Below are 20,914 nucleotides of genomic sequence, written 5' to 3' on the forward strand. Positions count from 1 at the left end.
AAAAAGAAAAGAAAAAAGGCTAAGGCTTGATGTTCAATTGTTGATGTGTCAGGAAGAAAAATATACTCCAGAGGAGGGATGGAACTTGCTTGCACTTCTGTGTTTGAGCCTGAAATTCTGCCTACAGTTCTCCTGCCAGCCCTCCCTTTGGCAGGATCTTCAGCTAAAGGTTAGGGGGAAAATGAGGAGTTGAGACAAGAGAGGAGAGACAGGAGGATGCTTTCAGKCCATACAATTTCCAGGTGTAGCAAAGCAAAGAGCTGTACTTTAAGAAGCAGTAACTCCCCACCCCAAACGTTTAAACACATCTGTTGTTGAACTGTGGAAGAAAATTACTTAAGGTGAAAAGACAACTGCTGCATTGTCATCTTGTATTTTAAATACGTAAGAATGTAACAGATTAGTTGGGGAGCGTGTATCGGGGTRGTCAGACTGCTTAGTCCATGATGATTGGAGAGCGTGTTTTTGTTTAATGTGTATGTAGTACAGATTATAAGCACACCATCGAATGAAGTGATTCTTAGGAGAAAGACTAGGCAGAGGCGTGCCGTATCAAATGTCTGCAGCAAAAACAGATAAACAAATAGCTTGTATTTACTCAGTGGTTTCCTAGACTTTTTAAATTATTTGAATCTTTTGTGAGAGCCGTAAGTGTATTGGTTTTCATTTGTATCCTTGTGACTGGGTGGCTATTATTGTAGTATAATCACATAAATTTGAATTAAGATGTGTTTTTGAGAAGTGACTTGGAATATTAGTTATTGTTACAAAATGCTTAGAAGTAAGACTGGAGRTTTGAAGACCTCTGAAGTTTTTAATTTAACACCTGCGACACCTAGTGGTCACTAAAGTAAAAACAAATCCATTGCCTTGATTCTCTTGCAGGGATTTTGTGATGCGTTTGTTACTTTGCACACTTCCTGTTAGGAAGCTGAGTTCTATTATTTGAGTTAGTTTTGGTCAGATAGTTATTGACAAATGTCAATTGGGGAAATTTATTTTTCAAAACTGCAGGAACAAATTTCAGCAGTTAAAATTGCCAGTCCTTGGCTTACAAAATAGAGGTTTCAAGAAATAACTGGAACAGRATGTGTCTCACTAAAGTATATACTGCATTTACTACAAAGGATAGAACTTATTTTATATAGTCATGTAGTTGAAAGTATAGTGTGTTGTTTATTAGGAAGTAGCTGTAAAGGCAGTCACAAGTAAAGTGYTGGGTTTTTAAAATGCTTTGAATAAACTACTTTTATCTGTCTGAAGTAGTTTGCAGATGCTGCATGTTAAAAGGCTTTGAAAGACAACCAGTCCCTCTTTCTAGGGCATGAAAAGAGGAAACAAGACTAAATCATACTAGTTTTGTACATTTGTTGTTGTTTGTTTTTTCGCAAACAGCATCCTCATCATTCATCCCTAAAGGAGGAGGTGTCAGATGTTGTACGTCAAAAGAAGAAGTATCTAAAGAAACCTAAATTAGAGTGTGTGGTAACTCCTCAACAGCCTTCTACTGAGCCCTTGCCTGTCGTCAATAAGAGTGATATTAAACAGTATGACTTCCACAGTTCAGACGAAGATGAGTTCCCACAGGTAACGTTTTGTTACAAAATTCTAACTTACAGAAGATGGAAAATTAAATTACCTATAACTTAGTCAAATTTGAGAAGTTCTCATTTGAACTTTTGATAGGGGGTGGAGAGCAACTGTGTTAGATRCTTTTATATGCAAGACATTTGCATAAACCATTCAAGTTTTTCCCTTATTTTGTAAACTACATTTCAGAGGAGCTTTCATTTTAAGAGTTTTTTTCTACTGTATGTCAAGGCATACTGACTCCAAATTAGGATGTTATCAAATATAATAGAAAATCTTTCTTCCTAGCTATTTTGTACTTTTAAAATATGTAAATACCTTCTGATACTTTTTTTTTTTAAGGGCATCTGCAGATTCTTTGCAATGGTTATGCTCTTGTTGCTTGAAAGCAYGGGAGTTAAATGACTAGTCTTTTGGTGACTGCATTAGCATATATTGCCCTTTTGTGATCTCTTTTAAATATGAGTGARAAAACTTGTCAGCTTACTTAGCTTTTTAAAACAAATTGTGAAATCAAGTATAGTCAAAAAAGTAATAGCTTTCTAGCTGTACCTCATTAATAGTGCCTTTAAAATCCTTTAAAACACTTATTTCAAATATAAATGTAGTAGTTAGACAAATGACTTTGCTTTCTGGTTTAGGTACCCTCACCAGTTTCAGAAGCAGAAGAAGAAAATGATCCTGACGGACCTTGTGCTTTCAGGAGAAGAGCAGGATGCCAGTATTATGCTGTAAGACTATCTGTTKTTGGATTTACTGTTGTTTGTTTTGTTTTGTATGGGGTGTTTTTTGTTTTGCCTTTTTTTTTTGTTTTTTTTGCTTGTTTGTTCTAATTGACCTAATGCAAATGTAATGGACTGACTAGCTGGGTAGATGAGAGGAGAGCAGTGGTTGTGGTCTACCTTGACCTCAGGAAGGCTTTTGACACCCTCTCCCAATAACATCCTTATAGGCAAGTTCAGGAAGTGGGGTATAGCAAGCAGACAGTGAGGTGGATTGAGAACTGGCTGAAAGGCAGAGCTCAGAGGGTTGTGCTCAGTGGTGCAGTCTAGCTGGAGGCCTGTAGGTAGTGGTGTTCCCCCAAGGGTCAGTACTGGGTCAAGTATTATTTAACCTCTTCATCAGTGTTCTGGATGAGGGGACAGAGTGCCTCCTCAGCAAGCTTGCTGATGTTACCAAGATGGGAGCAGTGGCTGACACAGCTAAGGGCTGTGCTGCCRTTCAGAGGGACCTGGACAGGTTGTACAGCTGGGCGGAGAGGAACCTCATGAAGTTCAACAAGGGCAAGTGCAGAGTGCTGCTCTGAGGGAGGAATAACCCCATGCACCAGTACAGGTTGAGGGCTGACCTGCTGGGAAGCAGCTCTGCAGAGGAGGACCTGGGGGTTCTGGTGTACTTGTGCCCTTTTGGCCAGGAAGACCAATGGTYTCCTGGGGTATATTGGGAAGACCGTTGCCAGCAGGTCRAGGGAGGTGATCCTGCCCCTCACTTAGCCCTGATGAGGCCACATCTGGGATAGTGTGTCCRGTTCTGGGCTCCCCAGAACAAGAGAGACATGGGGCTACTGGAGAGAGTCCAGCATAGGGCTGCGAAGATGATCAGGGGACTGGAGCACCTGCCCTGTGAGGAACGGCTGTGAGAGCTGGGCCTCTTCAGCCTGGGGAAGAGAAGACTGAGGGGGGGGCGGGTCTTACCAGAGAGGATGTCAAGAGCATGGGGCTGGACTCTTTTCAGTGGTGCCAGGTGATAGGACAAAGGCTACAGGCACAAACTGAAACACAAGAAATTCCAGCTGAACATGAGAAAAAACTTTACTGTGAGGGTAGCAGAGTTCTGGAGCAGGTTGCCCAGAGAGRTTGTAGAGTTTTGTTCCTTGGAAATACTCAAAAGGTGCCTGGACACAATCCTTGGAAACATGCTGTAGGTGACTGTGCTTGAGCAGGGGGATTGAACTAGGTGATCTCCAGAGGTCCCTGCTAACCTCAACCATCCTATGATTCTGTAACAGTTCCTCCTATTCCTGCTTTCACCATCAAAGCTTGGATCACTTGATGAATCCAAAGAAAAACATTTTCAGTTTCTACAAGAGTTTTTCTCCATATACTGTCTGTTTGTGGTTACCTAAAAATAATATAATGCAGTGGCAGCAGTCSAGTTCAGCCACCATTAAGGAGAGCACCCCACCTGCCCCAAGTTTTTACGGACAAATTCTTTTTCACCAGCTTGTAGAGCTTGTTATCAACTAGTTCTCTCAGGTGCCAGACCTGTTGAGAGAACCTAYTGGGACCTTAAGTAGAATCTGCTATCGAGGCAGAGAGGTTTAAGGCATCAGGTTTTTTTTTTTTTTGTCAAAAATTTATTTTGAAATTGATGCAAGCTGTTAAGTACATTGAAAAACATTTGAGTGAGATTGCAGCAGTGAGTAGAGCACTGACTCTCATTATAGATGTCCTGTCGTTATCTCGGAACCACACTGAAACTTTTCACCAAGCACGTGCGTGGAGATAGGGAGCTGTTGGTTACAGAGCTAGCGAAGATGACCGCAGTATTAGAATGGGCTTGTTTTCTTCTTTTTGCCTCATTGGAGGACTGCTGAAGTTAGGTGACAACGTACTTTAATTTTATGGTMATTAAGGCTGTTTGTAATTCAGTAGAGAAGTCAGTTACTAGGTAAGTTATTTCAGAAGTCAAAATGTTTTATAGAGTACCCAGATTATAGTGTGCATTTCTGCTTTTCTACTAGATCTCTTCAAAAATACATCATTGCCTTAAGTATTCTTCTTCTTGGAGACTTACCAGTAGGTTATTTAAGATGCTAGTTTGTATGCTTACCATGCAGTTTTTGCGTGGCTTTCCGGCTTGCTTGTTCCTTTAGTTCATGAAGTGGAGTTTTTCTGTTGTTGCCTTTTGATTGCTCATCTAGTCATCTGTTCTGCTTAGTTCCRGAGGTTTAGCTGAACTTTCTACTTGATTGCTTTGACTTTATGCATATGGGGCTTTTTTSCCTTTGTAAGAGTTCAGTCATTGACCAAAAGAAGTTGAGATAACAGAGAAAAAGAATCAAATACTAAATTCTAGTTATTTGTTTAGAGTCAAGTTATTCAGCAGACTTGATGTTAGCCTTTAAAACAAGGTGAACAAAATACAGTCAAATTTTAAAACTGTTCGTTTTCCAGCATACACAGCACTTTACACCTTCCTGCATTTGGTTTCTTCACAGTGTGCTGTTCCATGATTAGTTAGGAATAAAAATTATCAGCTACCAACGGTTTGGGAACTAGCCATTTTTTTGCAGAAATTTGTAGGATCTGGGTTGGGTTTGGGTGCCTTTTTTCCCCCCCCTCACCTGAAGCCATTTGAGTTTTAATCATTTAACTYTCTAAATTGATTTAGTCTAAAGCATTACTGTTACTGTAAAGGTTTAACCTGTTCATGAGAATTGATTATTTTAATTAATATTAAATACCAATTATGAAGTATTCCGGATTATACAGAGCATTTTCACCTGTGAAGATTATGCAGTTTTGAGTTTGTAATAGTGAATATTTTCATGGACTGGTAAAAACGCCCTAATGTAGCTGTGCACCAGCAAGCACATTCTCAAGGTCTTGTAATTGAACGCTGTGTACCAGCACAAAGGCTGTTAAAATCGGCRTCTGTTACCTTTGGCAATGCATGATTTGTGAGTAAAGCTAAACTGCGAATTTTGAAACTGCTTTTGATAGTACTTTATTCACTTGGGTTGTAAGCTCTGAATTGGAAACTTTGCTTTTGTACAGCTGGTAATTCGATGGGATGCCAAATGGATGGACAGGTCGTCCTGTTACTTTCTTTGTCACAATTAAGTACYGAAAGTACTGCCTTACTTCACCAAAAACTTCACGTTGTCATTTTTAGCAGAAGAGTTGTGCAGATACTCTTAGATTTCTACTCATTATTTTTCACAAGCTTATTTTTATAGACAAAACCTCTTACGCTACTGACCCTTGCTAAAGGGGGTAGACAGATTCCTGAAGGCTGGCTGCAAAGCAGTCAGGATGTGCAGCCTTTCGTTGAGGTATTTCGTAGGCTGCTAACTGCCTGGAGCTCAGAGGCTGGAACAAGGAAAGAATCACTCCATAGGCTTTGTGTTTTATATCTTTTGTTAAATGGCATAGCCAAGAGATACCAGGCCGGGTGGACCTTTGTCTGTCCGAGTAGGACAGTTTTACGTGCTTATTAGTAGCCTGAACTAATTTCTGACTTGTTTTGGTTGTGCTGATTCATGTTTTTTTTTGTTTTGATTCATGTATAATCAAGCAAAGAGAATATTCTGCTGCACAAATTCATACCTTATTTTTTTCACAAAACTTCCAAGTTCTTCTATGGTCTGAGTATATTAGTCAAGTGATACTTATTTGCACGTTTTCAGCATTTTTATTACTCTAATGTAGCCTATGCATATTAAGTCACTTAGTATGGGTAGTCTAGCTTTGCCAAAGCATACACTCTAAATTTAGTGCAAAATTGCCTTTTCTTTCTTCTCTGCAGCCTCGTTTGGACCAAACTAACTCTTCCTGTGAAAATTCAGAGTTGGCAGAGTTGGACAASCTGAGGTTCAGGCATTGCCTTACAACCCTTACAATTCCAAGGAGATGTATAGGATTTGCAAGAAGACGAGTTGGCCGGGGTGGAAGGTAAAGTTGCATTATTTTTACTCTTTGTTCCTTTCAAAGCATAAGAGTATTAAAAAGAGGTAATTTAACTATTTTTCTTTTCTTTTCTTTTTTTGTCTACTTTAATTAGGGTTTTAATGGACCGAATATCTACCGAGCATGATCCTGTCTTGAGACAGATTGACCCGGAAATGCTGAATAGTTTTTCRAGCTCTTCCCAGACTTTAGACTTTACTTCTAATTTTTCACGGACCAATGCTTCCAATAAACATTGTGAAAACAGACTGTCCCTTTCTGAAATACTAAGCAATATCAGATCATGTCGACTGCAGTGTTTTCAGCCAAGGCTACTAAATCTACAGGACAGTGATAGTGAAGAATGTACCTCAAGGAAACCAGGGCAGACTGTGAATAATAAAAGAGTTTCTGCAGCATCTGTAGCTTTATTGAACACCAGCAAGAATGGCATATCAGGTAGGCAAGGTTTTGAATTCATATAGAACTTAAAATATTAAATTCCAATTGGGTCTGGTCTGATAACATCTTCAGTAGTGATGCATGAAGATGCCCCAAGATACAAGCTAATTATTTTTGATTTTCTTAGAAGATACAGAGTTTTTCCACAAGCAGTCTGCTTCTCCCTGCTTTAATTTCAGCTTCAATACTGAACCTTGATAAAGTGCCAGATACTGTGTTGAATAACACAGAGGTTTTGTTTCTATTGAAGAATTGTTCATACGCATAAGCATTGAGTCTTAAAGACATWTATTGATCTAACCTCATTGGAGAGAAGAATGTTTTTCATAAATGTGAAAGCAAAGTAAATCAGAGTGTGTTTTGGTTTTGTTTGGCGGGAGGGGGTTTGTGTTTTTTTTTCTCAAAATATCTTAGTACTGAGCTAGTAAGCATACTGAGCAGATGTAAAGAAATTGGAGAACGGCATTTGCTGTTGATACCTGTCACGATCAGAATTTTTATTCACCTTCTGTGAAATTCCTGAACTGCTCTTTGAAACACATGCAAACCTTGATCCATTTCTGGTACAGTGTTTTTTTTTTAGGCCTGGGATGTTGCTTGGGGAGCTGTAGGATTAATACCACTTGACGAGTGAGTGCGTGTATSTGGCGTTTGGCTCGGAGTTGGCTTCCTTTCCCATTATCTCAGTGCTCAGTTAGGTCTTGGTGGCTTCTCTCTGATATGCATAATGCAGTCATTTATTTACAATCAGGGCAAAAGGATTCCAAAGCAGCTCTCTAAAGTCATTCTAATCAGGTCCTAGTTTTACTCCATTGAAGTGTACTTTTCCAGTCTTGTCTGAAATTATCTTTGGCACCTGTTGACCTTCTCCGGAAACTTCCTCTAATACTTGAGACGCTATTTCCCCATCTTTTTCATTTAGCCAGGTGTCAAACAACTGATCTTTCCTGTTAGAGTTTSTCTTAAGTGGATCATATTATGTGTCTTGTAGCACAGTTGGTGAGCAGCTGCCCTGAAATGTTGTGGCATGTTCCACCGTAGCATAGTTAGTGTCCTAAGCCTGCTGTGGAATTTTGCCAGTATTGAGGATGTGTAAAATAGCTGTATGGAGTAAACCTCTGACTTCTGCTGAGCATGACCTCTCATGCAACTACCTCAGATGTCCAAGCTGTAAGAACAGCTTTTCAGTTTGCATTTGACAAATGAAATCTAACTTCCAGAGTAGAAAGTGCTCGTCAGCCACACGCTCCACAATGACTCAAACTAAAGAAGTTACTTGCCCCAGGAAAGCCATGTGTTTGGCATCCGTGGGTTACTGTATGTGCYGTAATCTCCACTCCACACTCATGGGCTGAGCCACCAGCAGTGCAGTTGGGGTGTGGAACTGGACAAGGCAATCATTTACCAAGTCATCCTGTGGGAACAGGGAAAGGCAGGTAATAAAGCATAATCTTAATAGATGCTGCTATTCGTCAGACTCCAATTTGATATGTATAAAATATATGATGGGATTTTTGTGGGCTGTATCTTAAACCACTGTAAACATTATAATTTAAAAAGCATAATGCTTTTTCTGTTTACACTTGGGTAATTATTCTGCATTTGTTTCTGTATCCTCTCACACTAAAACTGTGGTATGTCTACCACAGCTGTGCGTTTAGGAAGTATAATATAAACAGTAGAAATTGAAGGCAGTGCTTTTTAGGTAAGACGCAAATCTTGCTGGGTATGCTGTAAGGATTGGCATAAAATCAACAACCATAGGTTAAGAGTGATAGGAGATTTTGTTCCTTTTAAAGGTGATCTCTTAAGTCTTAAGCAAGCTCAGCTGTCTCTTACCATTCAGATTTATGAACCRATTGCTCCAGATGAGCAATCCTTGCAGACCTTCCCTTTACTTTTTACTTTTTGTGATTTGGATATAGAAGCTACACTGAATAAAACCTCCCAGCACCGGAAAAGTTTAAGTGAGCAATTTTACATCAGTTGCTTCACATATTAGGAGCTTTAATTATATAATTTTTAACATTGTAACTTTTTTATACTAGTAAAAGAATGTACAGTGCTTTAAATGCTGATTAACTGGGGATATGCCAAAAGACATCTATTACCAAGTATCAACAGTATTTGAATATTCTCCCACTCTTGCATGTGTAGAACTTGATATTGTAAAACAGGATAATTAGATAATAGGCTGATTCTGAATCCTATAATTAACTTATGTGGATGTATAACGGGCTGTCTCTTAAATTCCCAGTCTTGCAACTGGCTTTAAATAACAAACCTGTGTAGAAATTCATGTATAGAAATTAAACTTCTCAAAGATAAAAGCARTTTTCTTTGAATTACAGTTTTAAAAGATTCATCATTAACATTTCATAACATCAGTATAGTACTGACATATGCACAGAATATTTCTTACTGCCTAATATTTCTTACGCAATATATTTTTAACAATTTATTTTTAGCTAGTCATTGCAACCTCTATATTGTTCTTCTGCTCATGAAAGCTTTTGCACAAGAACACTTTCTAATGTATTGGGGGAGCAGACAATGTGCAGTTGTGACACTTTTATAAGTTTCTGTGGGGAATGTAAGTGGCTGGAGAGCTGCATCTGTAGCAGAGAGGAGCAGTTCTGTGTGATGGGATTATTTTTAAGCGTCAAGAGATCTGCTGTTAGAGCAAATGCAGAAAACTGAAGTGAATACTATTTGTCAGAGTTGAAGACATGGGGAGAAAACCTGTGAGGAACAAAAGCTGCTGATAATTCTTTATATAATCAAGTAGTATGGCAGAATTTCTATTTGAATGAATGAGATATGCTTCATTAAATGTAAAATTTTGGCCTTCAGAACTTATGCTGTATTAGAAAGACTTTTTTTTTTTTTTTTTTTTTTTTTTTTCCCTGAGCATGACATCTACCTAAAGACTCCAGGGAATATCTTGGGATGAAAGCTGGTGTGTTTGTTCTACAGTAGTATGTTAACTAAGTGAAGGAAAAGTTGAAGAGACTTATGAAATCTCCGTGCCTGGCTTTAGTACAAATAAGTGAAACTCCACTGGAAGGAACTTCCGTAGGTAGAGGACAGATGACATACACATTGTTCTCGTTTTTCTTTTCAAGTGGTGTGTTCAGTGAAAGGGCACCYTTCCCTTAGGGAGGGAACTGTGTAGACATAAAGAAATGCCAACATTTGTACACTGATTCAAGAAATCCAGTCAACAAGAATAAAAAACTGGATTGCTGKTGCTACATGTTAAGTTTCCCACAGGTGATAACATGTGGGGTAGCACTCGCACTCGGGTACTTTAGGATTTGCCCTGTTAGGGAAAGAGAACTAAAGGAAAAGGTAGAGAAATACCTGTTTTAGTGATGGGAGAGACTATAAGGAAAAAAAAAAAAAAAAAAAAAAAAAAAAAAAAAAAAAAAACAGATTAAATGCATTTGATATGTAACCCTGCGAGTCTGTTGTATAAATTCTGGGAATCTCCCTGAAGATTAGATTTGGATGAGAACAGAATTCACTCAGTATTTTATGAAAGAATACATTATGCAAAGAAGTCTACGGTTGTAGAAGACTCTCTTTAGATTTAGATTCTAGAGCAGATCCTGTCCTTGTGGGAAAGGATCAGATGCGATACCAGCAAAATCATTCGCCAAGTACTAAGTGAGTGAACAAGAGACACTGCTGTTCCAGATTTGCTTCTTGGTAAATAGCGAGGACGTTTTAGAAGAGGTGGTYGAAGGCTGGCTGTGCATTAAATCACTGCAGGTTCTGTCACTCTGCTTACTAACATTATTCTGTTTGGGAGAGAATTCTTAAAAGCACTTGGTTTGGTAACAGATTTATCTGTAGCCTATTTTTAGAGGGAATGATGATAGTTAAGTAAATTGATTTTTTTTTTTGAAAGATTATTTCTTCAGCTTAGAGAAGACTTGAAGTAGCTTGCCTTAGTTTTCAGTGCACAAGAATACTTTAACTTCTGCATTATATTTTCACTTGTATTAAGAGAGTGTGTTGATGTTTCCTCAAATGCTAGGCATTGTACTAACAGAAAGTAAGCTTTATTTAAAAATAAATAAATGTATGACTGGTCTTTTCTGGAGAGTGTCAAACCAGCACGTGAATAAAGAGCCACCATTCCAAACTGAATTACGCTCTTGCTCTTGTTATAACAAGTGCAAATGGGGGAGCTGAATTTGAGGAACTGAGAGCTGAGAGCTCTCAGTTGAGAGCTGAGGTCACCAACACAGCTGGACTCTTTAAGCTTTTTTTTGTATGTTTGTACATTATATCTAGAAAAGCAAGATGACCTCCTTAGCAATGACACTTTTGGAAGGATTCTCTGTTTACGCTGAAATCAGATAAACCATAGGGATGCAGGAGGAAATTAGTCTGAATGGTGGAGGAAGATGCTTTCAGGAATGTGATGGATATTGCGGCTTAGGACAGCGAGCCAGTTCTTAATTTGTTTGCTTAGTTCCTAGGATGAATGCTGAATGCGGCTTGGGGCCCTTCTGGGACTGAAGGCAAAAGCAGGTTTTGGGCAAAAGTTCTCGCACGGTCCACTGCAGTCCACGTGTTGTGTTTGGCTTCCAGTCACCTTCCCCTGCCCTTGCCAGGAACCCGCTCGCAGTTACCTGTTTGGGTTCTGTGTCCCTCCAGGCAGAGGAGACCTGCAGCTGATGGCCACCTCTGTTGAGGAATTTTGCTTATGGCGTGAGAGCTTTTGCCTTTTATTGGGGGTGGGGGGTGGTATGTGTATTTTTTTGGGGGGGGTGAAATACAATGTAGAGGTAGTAAGACTATTGAGTCTTATTGAGGCTTTGATTAAAGCCTTCAGATCCTAAGAGAAATGACATAATAACCTAAACCAAAGCTATCTAGGGGTGGAGACTAAAAGACTGTTAATTTCACATTGACTTTTTATGCTAACTGTACTGAAATACTGCTGGGAAGAGCCTGAATTTGGAAACTAAAAATTTGGTCAGTAGAGCCTTTTGCAAAAAACACTAGAGCATTTGCRCTTAACGGTGGCCTTAAAGACTAATTTGAGGTGTGGTAGAAGTTTGAGCTCCTCTAGGACTCTCCAGATGTTACCTTGGGAGAAGCAAATGATAGTTAAATACAATACTGTAACAGGCTGCGGTTGAGTTCAGTGTGACTACTGAATAATTACCAGGTACTGAGCTGTTGCAACATGTAAAAGCAGAGTAGACAAGTATTACCCTGATTGTCCTTGTACCCTGAAATGGGATTTCATCACGGTCCGTGTTGCACTGAGAGGGAAGGGAGAGCAGAGAGATAGAACTGGTGCATAGGCTGGCGCTTAACTAGAGGAGGGTCTGAGACGGAGGCTGTCCTCTGTCTCTGCGTAGCTCGTGGAAAAGTGTAACTTTGAGTTTAGATTGGYACCGTTTCATTGCAGCCAAATAATAGCTAGTTATGGCTAAATGCCTTTTACATATTCCTTCATTCCTACAGAATATAGATATTCTGCTAAAAGGCACTGGGAATGGGAATCTTTAGGAAAATGGGAATCTTTGAGAAGTGAATTCTTTTTCCTTTCTCATAGAAGAACTTTGTTCTTAAATGAGCATAGTCTGCACAAAATTCAGGTTTAACATCAAAGATTTGACAGTATTTTTGATTTATCATCTTATGTCCTGTTTCTTAAAAAAAAAAATAATAAATTGCAAAGAACTTTTCTGACTTCACCTTCTCTGCCTCGCTTTTGGGAGTATGGTACTACTGGGATTGCAAACAAACAGTCTCACAAATGGACAAATGCCTTATGTCACTCTTAAACTGCTTTGTTTTAAAAAAATTTAATAGGGTAGAACATACTGTTCAGGTGAAATTTCAGACCTTTTTTGAAGGAAATGCTCGAGTTGGAAGGTCAAACTGGATTTGCTAAGCAGACCTAAGCAATGCTTTGGGTTAYTTGCAAATGTATTGCATTTTAGATCTGAAGATTAGTTTTGCCACTGTATGTTTATTTCTCTCCCTTTGAAGTGAGGATTAGTTTATAGCTCCCTATTTACAGCTTAAATATGTCGAATGGTGTTCCGTTTATGCTAGTACCTACAGTATGCAATCTGATTGTGTTGTTGAAATAGGTGGTTTGGGAATGTCAGGCCTATGCTTCCTTTGCAAGGCCAGTTCTGGTATCGGAGACTATATGGGAAGGAGCACTGTGCAGAATAAACTGAGGGTGCTTGCTGTGGGAGTGAGAAGAAACCCAGCTGAATTCCCCCATCAGTGTACTTTCTCAGCTATGATTTCTAGGATACACAAATTCTTTTCCACATTTTCAGAAACAAGTAAGCTTTTGCTGTTGAGCATCTAAAACACAACTAATATATCTTGTTTTCACCCTCTTGTTGCCCAGCATTGGTGTATGCTTGTTATTTAGATGTTTTTGTCTTGTGCGGGCCCGTTTAACAATGGTGTTGCTTTCTTTTTTTATAGTAACAGGGGGTATCACAGAGGAGCAATTTCAGACACATCAACAGCAGTTAGTTCAAATGCAGAAGCAACAACTTGCTCAGCTTCAGCAGAAACAGCAATCTCAGCATTCCTCACAACAAACGCATCCAAAAGCACAGGTACTGCATGTTTAAAATGTTTTCATGTGCTCATATCTTCTTCGTTAGTAATGCTCCCTTTCTTTCTGCTTATTGTGTTCATCTCTATTACAAGCTAAATGTAACACTCCAATAAATACRTTGAATTTTATAGGGAGTGTAGAACAAGTTTTGGTCACAATGTTGTTTTCCAGTTTGATGTATAGTATTTGGAAGGYAATTTATGCTCTGGCCACTATGAATATTTTTTCTTTTTAATTTTTCTTTGCAGAATGAGATGATAAGTTTCAACATCAAAACTTTTTTTTTTACTTTTTTAAAATATTTTTTATGTGTAGCCATGACATATCTTAAAGTTGAGTAAGACACTTCATGTTTTAATGTTAGTSGTGCACAGGGTTAGTCAGTGCTCTGTACATACATACTATTATCCTTGTTCTTATGCTCCTATTTAGACATGCTCTGGAGAAGATTTTTTTGTTAAAATTACTTTATGAAGTAATATGCTCTGTTATGAGCAAAAGTTTGAGTGCTGAAAGTTGGTAGTTTCTGGGAGGAAAAAGGTAGCCTTATGTATTTTGATTCTTTYCCCTTCCCCTTGTAGTGGCCAGCGGTGCTGCTTCATCTTCTAAATGAATTGCATTTTTTTTCCTTTGTAATACCCAGTGAGGGAAGAAYGTACGTTTTTTCTCATACTTAGTTGCCTGGTATTTTCCTACTGGTAAAATTTAGAAGCTATTTTCTACTACTAGGAACACTTTTTTTTTTTTCTCTGTACATACTGTGAGTGTTCTGTGTCTGATTGCCAGGGGTGTTCCTCCCTCCCCCCAGTATTTTCTTTGCTTAATACTTCTGTGTTAGTGCCTGTTGATTTCTATTTCTATAAAACACAAAGTTGCTATATTTAAGCAGAATGGATAAATCTTGAATTTTCAGGAGGCTTTGAACATTTATGTGAAGTCATTTTCTCAGCTAATATAAACTGGAACTGCAGAATGAAACATTTAGATGATTTGCCCTTGCGGGGTGTATGGTTGAACTTTAAAACCAGTGCAGGGGACTTGGACTATTAGAAGATGTAAACTTCCAGTATTAGGTATGCCATTATGCTGTGGCAAAAATTACTCAATAGGGTACTAGTATACCGTAAATACTAAAAATACTTTAGCCTTGCAGAACATTTGCTGGGCAGGCACAGAAGAGATGGATAGAAGGAAACTTAGTGTCAGTTATTTTCCTGGAGGAAACTGCTCAAACACAGCATTAAACTGATACACCCTTCTAAGATACCATTTGCATTGATTGGTTGAACTGGGGCTCTGCGTTTATTTGGAGACTAATTTTCAACTTTTTGGAAGGATATGTATAGTAAGTATTGTGACCTAGAAATATTTCTCCTCTAGAAGATGTATCTGTTGATTTGATTGCTGGTAGTTTTGCACTGTGTTGATTCTAGCATGGTATTTTGTCTTGTACTTGCATAATTATAAAGAAAAACCTCTTCATTCCCTCTCCCCCCAACAGGGCTCAAGCACCTCCGACTGTATGTCGAAAACACTTGATTCAGCCAGCGCCCACTTTGCTGCATCGGCAGTGGTCAGTGCACCTGCTCCCAGTCGCAGTGAGGTGGTGAAGGAACAAAACACCAGCCACAACAATATTAATGGTGTTGTCCAGCCTTCAGGTGATGATTTCTTAAAACTAATAGTTTAGTGCAAAGCTGAGAATGTGAACTGTTCTTATTTCTGATTTCTAAAATAATATATTTTCATTTTTTATTCACTAGTAATAGTTTCAAATATTATTCTTTGTATATTACAGCCTTTTAACATATTTTTGTGCAATGACTTTCAGGTTAATACAATAATAAAACTACTGAGTGTTCTTTTACACTTGGAAGAGCAATGTTTCTGGGCTTKTTTTGATAGGCTCTATATTTCAATATAATAGTGCTACAATAAAAAGTGTAAGTGATACCATGTTAGAAGTAGTGTGAATGTGTAATTAAAAACACCAATTGCTTTAAAAAAAAAAGCTTAAAGATACTTTTATCAAAGTTACTGCATTATTTGCTTATTAAGTTGTGTGTTCAGACAAAAATAAGGCGCTTAGAGCAATTCTTTTAATATCTATGTATTAGATTTTATTGCATTTAAGATTCCTCCCAGATTAGAACAAAAGTACACACGTGGGTATTTGCTACCTTTCCCCAGCCACCTCTTGGAACTCCTTTGCCAAAAGGCAGTAAAGCCAGCCATGCTAATGTACCATTATATTAGATTTGCCATCTTACTGAGATATGTGTTATTTGAAGTTTGACTGCTGTCACAAATATGCTTTTACAGTAAATTGTTTAACAGCTAACRATGTGATTAGTTTTACAGACCTTTTGCCAGGGCGTTTTAATGATAAAAAGGAATGAATGGGGGAGGGAGGGAGGAACACAACTGAATGAAATCAATAYGCTAGAACAGTTCCAGGAAAGTAAAAGAAAACTATATATAACTCTGCRTTGTTTTATATCTGAGAGGGTAGTATTTTGAGGGGTATAAAATTTGGCAGTGGTACATTAGTGTGCCGTGTTGACGCATGGTACACAGCTTTACAGTTGATGAAAACCACTGCAATATTATGCATGTAAAATTAGACCGTTCCAAAGCTGTAAACGGGGTTGATGTAGGACAGCTATTGCTATTTAGGATAGAATGACTTTTTAAAAGTCAGCCGAAAACAAATTCTTGCAAGGGGGAAAAAAAATGGGGGAAAACTTTCCTGATTTAATTGTGGTCAAAACCAGAGTGATGAATAGCTAGGATACCAAGATGAAATTTGGGACCCTCTGGTTTAAATATTTGCTGTGTCCAATTTGAAGCTGGAATTTTAATTTGAAATTTTTAAAACTAAGCATGTTGGAACGTAAGCTGAGAGGGATTTTTTATTATTATTTATTTATTTTATTTTACATTGCCTAGTCTTATGCCCTTAATTTTTGGTGTTTTGAGAGAGACTGATCCGCAGAACTCAAAGTGATTCCAGGCATCTGAATTTGGCTCCTTTCTCGTTCCATCTCCTGAGGCTGGCTAGCTAGGGTGTTTCACAGTTGATTTTCTTTTATGRGATATATTACCCCTTAAATTAAAGGCACCTAAAATGAAGTGCATAAAGTTGGACAGTGCAAAAGTTCTTTGTGATACAGTAGCAATTTCTTTTCTATTTTTGTGAACGAAAAAGCTATGAAAATTGTGGTGTTAACTAGAAACCTTTTTAAAATTTCACATTTTTGAATCTTTACAAAGCAGATTCTTGCACAGTTTCAGTAACGCATGTAATTAAAACCATTACCCTTGAGGGGGATCTTTGGCTTTGGGATTAGTAACAGCTTTTTTTCTTTTTTTTCTGTTTAAATGGTAACATTTTGTTTTGTAACAGGAACCTCTAGAACTTTGTACTCCGCCAACATGGCTTTATCATCCAGCCCAGGGATTTCAGCTGTACAGCTTGTAAGGACAGTCGGCCACACCACCACAAACCACTTAATTCCAGCATTATGCACAAGCAGCCCTCAAACACTTCCCATGAACAATTCTTGCCTGACCAACGCAGTGCATCTCAACAATGTCAGTGTTGTTTCTCCAGTCAATGTGCATATCAATACAAGGACTTCAGCACCGTCGCCAACAGCCTTAAAACTCGCCACAGTTGCTGCCAGTATGGACAGGGTGCCAAAGGTAACTCCGAGCAGTGCCATCAGCAGTATAGCAAGGTAAGCGCCTACCTAGCAAGTTGCAGCAGAAGCTGAGTAACCTTTATGTTACGCGAACGTCTCCATAGACGTGTCCAACTCCACTGTAGAGCACTTAATTGAAGCGTTTTCCTCTTAGATTTCTAGTATAGCATCAGCCTCACAAAAAGATGAAGCTCATCCTCAGAATGACTATGAGAAACCAAAAGAGTTCACGCGATGATATCTTTTTGCAGATTGACATTCAAATAATTTATACTTACGCTGGGCACACTACTTTTGGTAAACTTCAGTGTGATTTTAAATTGGTTTCATTTTAAGGACTTTCATTTGTCCCTTCTGATGGAGCACTTTCCCGTAGGTTCTCTCCAGAGCTCTGTGTACCCATATTGTAAGATGCAGTCTGGCACACACCCATTAAAGACTTTTGTTTATTCCCTTTGACCAGCCAAGGCACTATCATTTCAGGATACTTAATGGATATTACACAGGAGTGGCAGGAGCTTGCACTTAGATAACATTGTCTGAAAATGCCAGTGCCAATGTTTTGGCTTTGTTAATGGTTTTTGGACTGTATTATGTTATGAAAGTTGCATTTGTTAATGAATCAGAAAATAGAAAATGGACATTAGTCAGTCGGGCTTTTGGATTGTTTCACAAGATTTTTTGGAGATGTTAAAGGCTTTTGAGATGGAAGATTGTATGTATAGCTATGTATTTGGGGATTGGGAGAAAGGTATTTTTAAAATTGCAATCATGTCTTGAAACATACCTAAGGGAAGTAAGAGCTAATCACACTAATGATATAATGGTTAGAGGGGTATTTCAAGTCACTGTCTGAAGTAGTACCTTCCTCCTAGCTGAATAGGTCTTATGCTTGTGCACAGAGAACAGTAATGACAAATTTAGAAAGAAATTAAGATTTCTTGTGCTAGTGCTGCAACAAAACTGACAAAAAAAAAACAAAAAAACAAAAAAACAAAAAAACAATCATGCTAGAACAGTGCTTTGCTCACCAACAGAATGATTGGTAACTGATACGGAGTCGTCGGAGTGTATCTTGGCTTTGCTCTTTCAAAAGACTTTAGTACTCTTAAGCTGATTAATTTACAGTTAAGTGCAATAAAATTTGACYATATTAATTTTATAAAAAGGATTGTAGTACTGGTGCAGTAAAGGCAGAATGCTAGTATTCACTTTTAAAGAAAAAAAATCTATTTCTGCCTGTTTGTTGTATATGTTAAGGTTTGTCCCTGATCCAAGTAACAGCTGTGTAAAAAATACATAGTGCCTGTAAGAAATAATTAAACTTGCATAAGGAAATACTAATGTTCTACCTGTAATTACTGAATATTTGTTTTCTATTGCAGAGAGAACCATGAACCAGAACGATTGGGTTTAAATGGCATAGCAGAGACAACAGTAGCGATGGAAGTGACATAACCTCAAACCAGTCTCAACCTGTGCTAATGGTGTAGTCATTTATATTCCAACTGAATGCAAAATACAGCACTCTGTGGATCACAGAGAACTAAAATGGACCTAAATGGACTATCATTATATCGTATATTAAGTCGATATATAATGTAAATTTTGTAAAATTGGGAAAATCACTACCTTGTAAAATAGTTTATTTGTATCATCAATATTATTTCTGTTACTTGAATAGTAGATATTCATCATCATGCTTTTGCACTTGAATTTGCAACTGAATGGATTAAAAAATAATTCTTTAATGGGATCATGAGCATGAAATGGGATCCTGCATCACTTGTTTTAACTATTTATTTTGCCATGTTTACATTTTGTATCTTGTACAAATAAATCCAACTTTGTGTCTAAAAAGAAAAGTTAAAGATTCATAGCTAGGAAACAAAATTCTTGTAATTTTTTTCTAAAGGAAATGTAAAGTTTTCACTTGGTTCATTTTGTTTCACAATTTGACTAGATGGACTTTTTGGTAAATACTTTAGTGGCATTTCACTGTCAAATATGAAGTTCAAGGCAAAATAGTATTTTCTATTACTGTGCAGGGGAAAGGGATGGATCGATACATGCAAATTTAATGTAGTAACTCACTTTTCCATATATTTTGAATGTATATTTCTATTTATAATACCAGTTTATAAAAAATAATTACACAGGAAAAAACTGTCTAGGAAAATTATGCATCTAGCACATATTAAGTTGTGCAGATATGAGAAAATTTTCAACTGATTTCRTTTTATCTGGAGACTGCATATTTTAACCGGCTTTAAAACTGTAACACACCACATAAAGGATATTTTACCAGGTATGTATTGCATTATATATCATTGCAATAATTATTGGATGTCTAGATATCGAGCCATCCCAGGTGGTGGGGGGGAGGGAGGGTTGTGGCAAGATTGTCTTTTCAATTTTGGAGAGTTTTCCTGTGGCTACAAGGCAAGTAACGGGTTGGAAAAAGTCTGACTGTAAGCGTTGGACACCTTCGTAGTGTAGTGTTTTAGTGACTTTTTTTATACGGTTCTTGTAAATTAGATACGTGTAGTGGTGTTTCAGAATGTTTGTTTATGCACTAGTTCAGACAACTTTCCCTGTTACTTGTTCTTGATAAGTGAAAACTGCAGGGAAATAAAAATACATATCAAAACATGGACATGTTGCATATGTGTTTATTTCACAATGTGCAAACAATTTGAATGTAGATTTTAGAGGATATTAGCAGCCTTTTGATGATTTTTAACCACATTATTTCTCCAAAAAGCTTCAGTTGAAGTGCACATGCTTTGGTTATTTCCTGTCTTTAATATCTCTTTCATTATGCGGTAGGGGAGGGATGGTCCAGTAGGTAAGACTTAAGACTTGGAAATAATCACAGCCAGGGCAATTTTCCTGTTCTGGCAGGAAAAACTTCAGGTTTTACTATGGGCAAGTCATTTGAATTTTCCACGGTTTGGTTTGCTACCTGTAATTTGGATCTCTGTATTTCTTAGAAGCACGGATTAGTTGAGGTAGGAAGGGACCTCTGGAGATCGTTTAGTCCAGCCCCCAGGAGCTGGATACCTTCACAAGGTATTACTAAATACAGATTGCAAGGCATCAGATGCTACAGTAAGGGAACGCACATAAGCATCGAGGTGGGGCACTTCTGAAGGGAATTACTTGCAACTATTTTCAGTTGGAAAGCTTGCTTCCTGCAGCACGTACTTTGGAAGAAATGAGTCTCTTGCTATTCCGTCACAGCTCAGTTATGGGAGGCAGTGCAAAGGGAAACCTGCAGATTAATTCTTTCTGCTTTATGAATAGTTTACGACTCCATTTGTGAGATTTGAAACAAACTGAAATCATGTCTTATCAAGAGGTGACATAGGCAAAGATATGCGCAGTGTTCTGATGGTCAGTTTTAGCTGGACTACAGTTAATGCAGCTTTTTTCTCTTGAAAGCATATGAAAGAAGAATTTGTGCCTTTTCTTAAAAAAAACAAAAAAGGTATCATTTGTATTCCATGCCATCAGCATATTCCTCCTCTTAGCTATTTCTATAAAGAGCTTTTAATCTGTTTTGTATAAATGTTGTCTTATGTTCAGTAAGTTGTAAGTTCTGACAGTTAATCTTTTGCAAAGAAATCCTAAGAGCTTGTCAGAAAATCAGATGACTAACTATTTTAGCTTAACTGATGTTTTATCTTCTTGTCACGATAGTTTTATGAAGTCCCCAAGGGGAGATAATACTAAATTATATCTATTGCAAATAATTAAGGAAACCCTTGACACTTAAGCGTTACTGCTGTGGTCAGGCAAGGTGTGGTGGTGGGGATTTAGGCTGCCTGCACAAGAGAGAGGCACCTGTGCACGTACATGCCTGTTCGTCACTC

At 38.0% G+C, this 20,914-nt stretch overlaps 1 protein-coding gene across 1 annotated transcript in view; it reads left to right on the forward strand.

Moving 5' to 3' along the window:
• EPC2 (enhancer of polycomb 2) overlaps positions 1-19,695 on the forward strand; it is a 51,577-nt gene extending 31,882 nt beyond the window's left edge. The window contains exons 7-14 of the mRNA XM_085308661.1: positions 1,396-1,587; positions 2,232-2,321; positions 6,121-6,266; positions 6,376-6,719; positions 13,197-13,333; positions 14,837-14,996; positions 16,742-17,075; positions 18,425-19,695. Coding sequence (XP_085164787.1) covers positions 1,396-1,587; positions 2,232-2,321; positions 6,121-6,266; positions 6,376-6,719; positions 13,197-13,333; positions 14,837-14,996; positions 16,742-17,075; positions 18,425-18,497 — 1,476 coding nt within the window. The 3' untranslated portion in view covers positions 18,498-19,695. The remainder of the gene's footprint in view (positions 1-1,395; positions 1,588-2,231; positions 2,322-6,120; positions 6,267-6,375; positions 6,720-13,196; positions 13,334-14,836; positions 14,997-16,741; positions 17,076-18,424) is intronic.
• Positions 19,696-20,914: the final 1,219 nt, after the last annotated feature.

This window comes from Rhea americana, unplaced genomic scaffold (genome assembly GCF_003343005.1).
Source record: "Rhea americana isolate MKP2758 unplaced genomic scaffold, rheAme1 scaffold_105, whole genome shotgun sequence".
NCBI classification, from domain to species: domain Eukaryota; kingdom Metazoa; phylum Chordata; class Aves; order Rheiformes; family Rheidae; genus Rhea; species Rhea americana.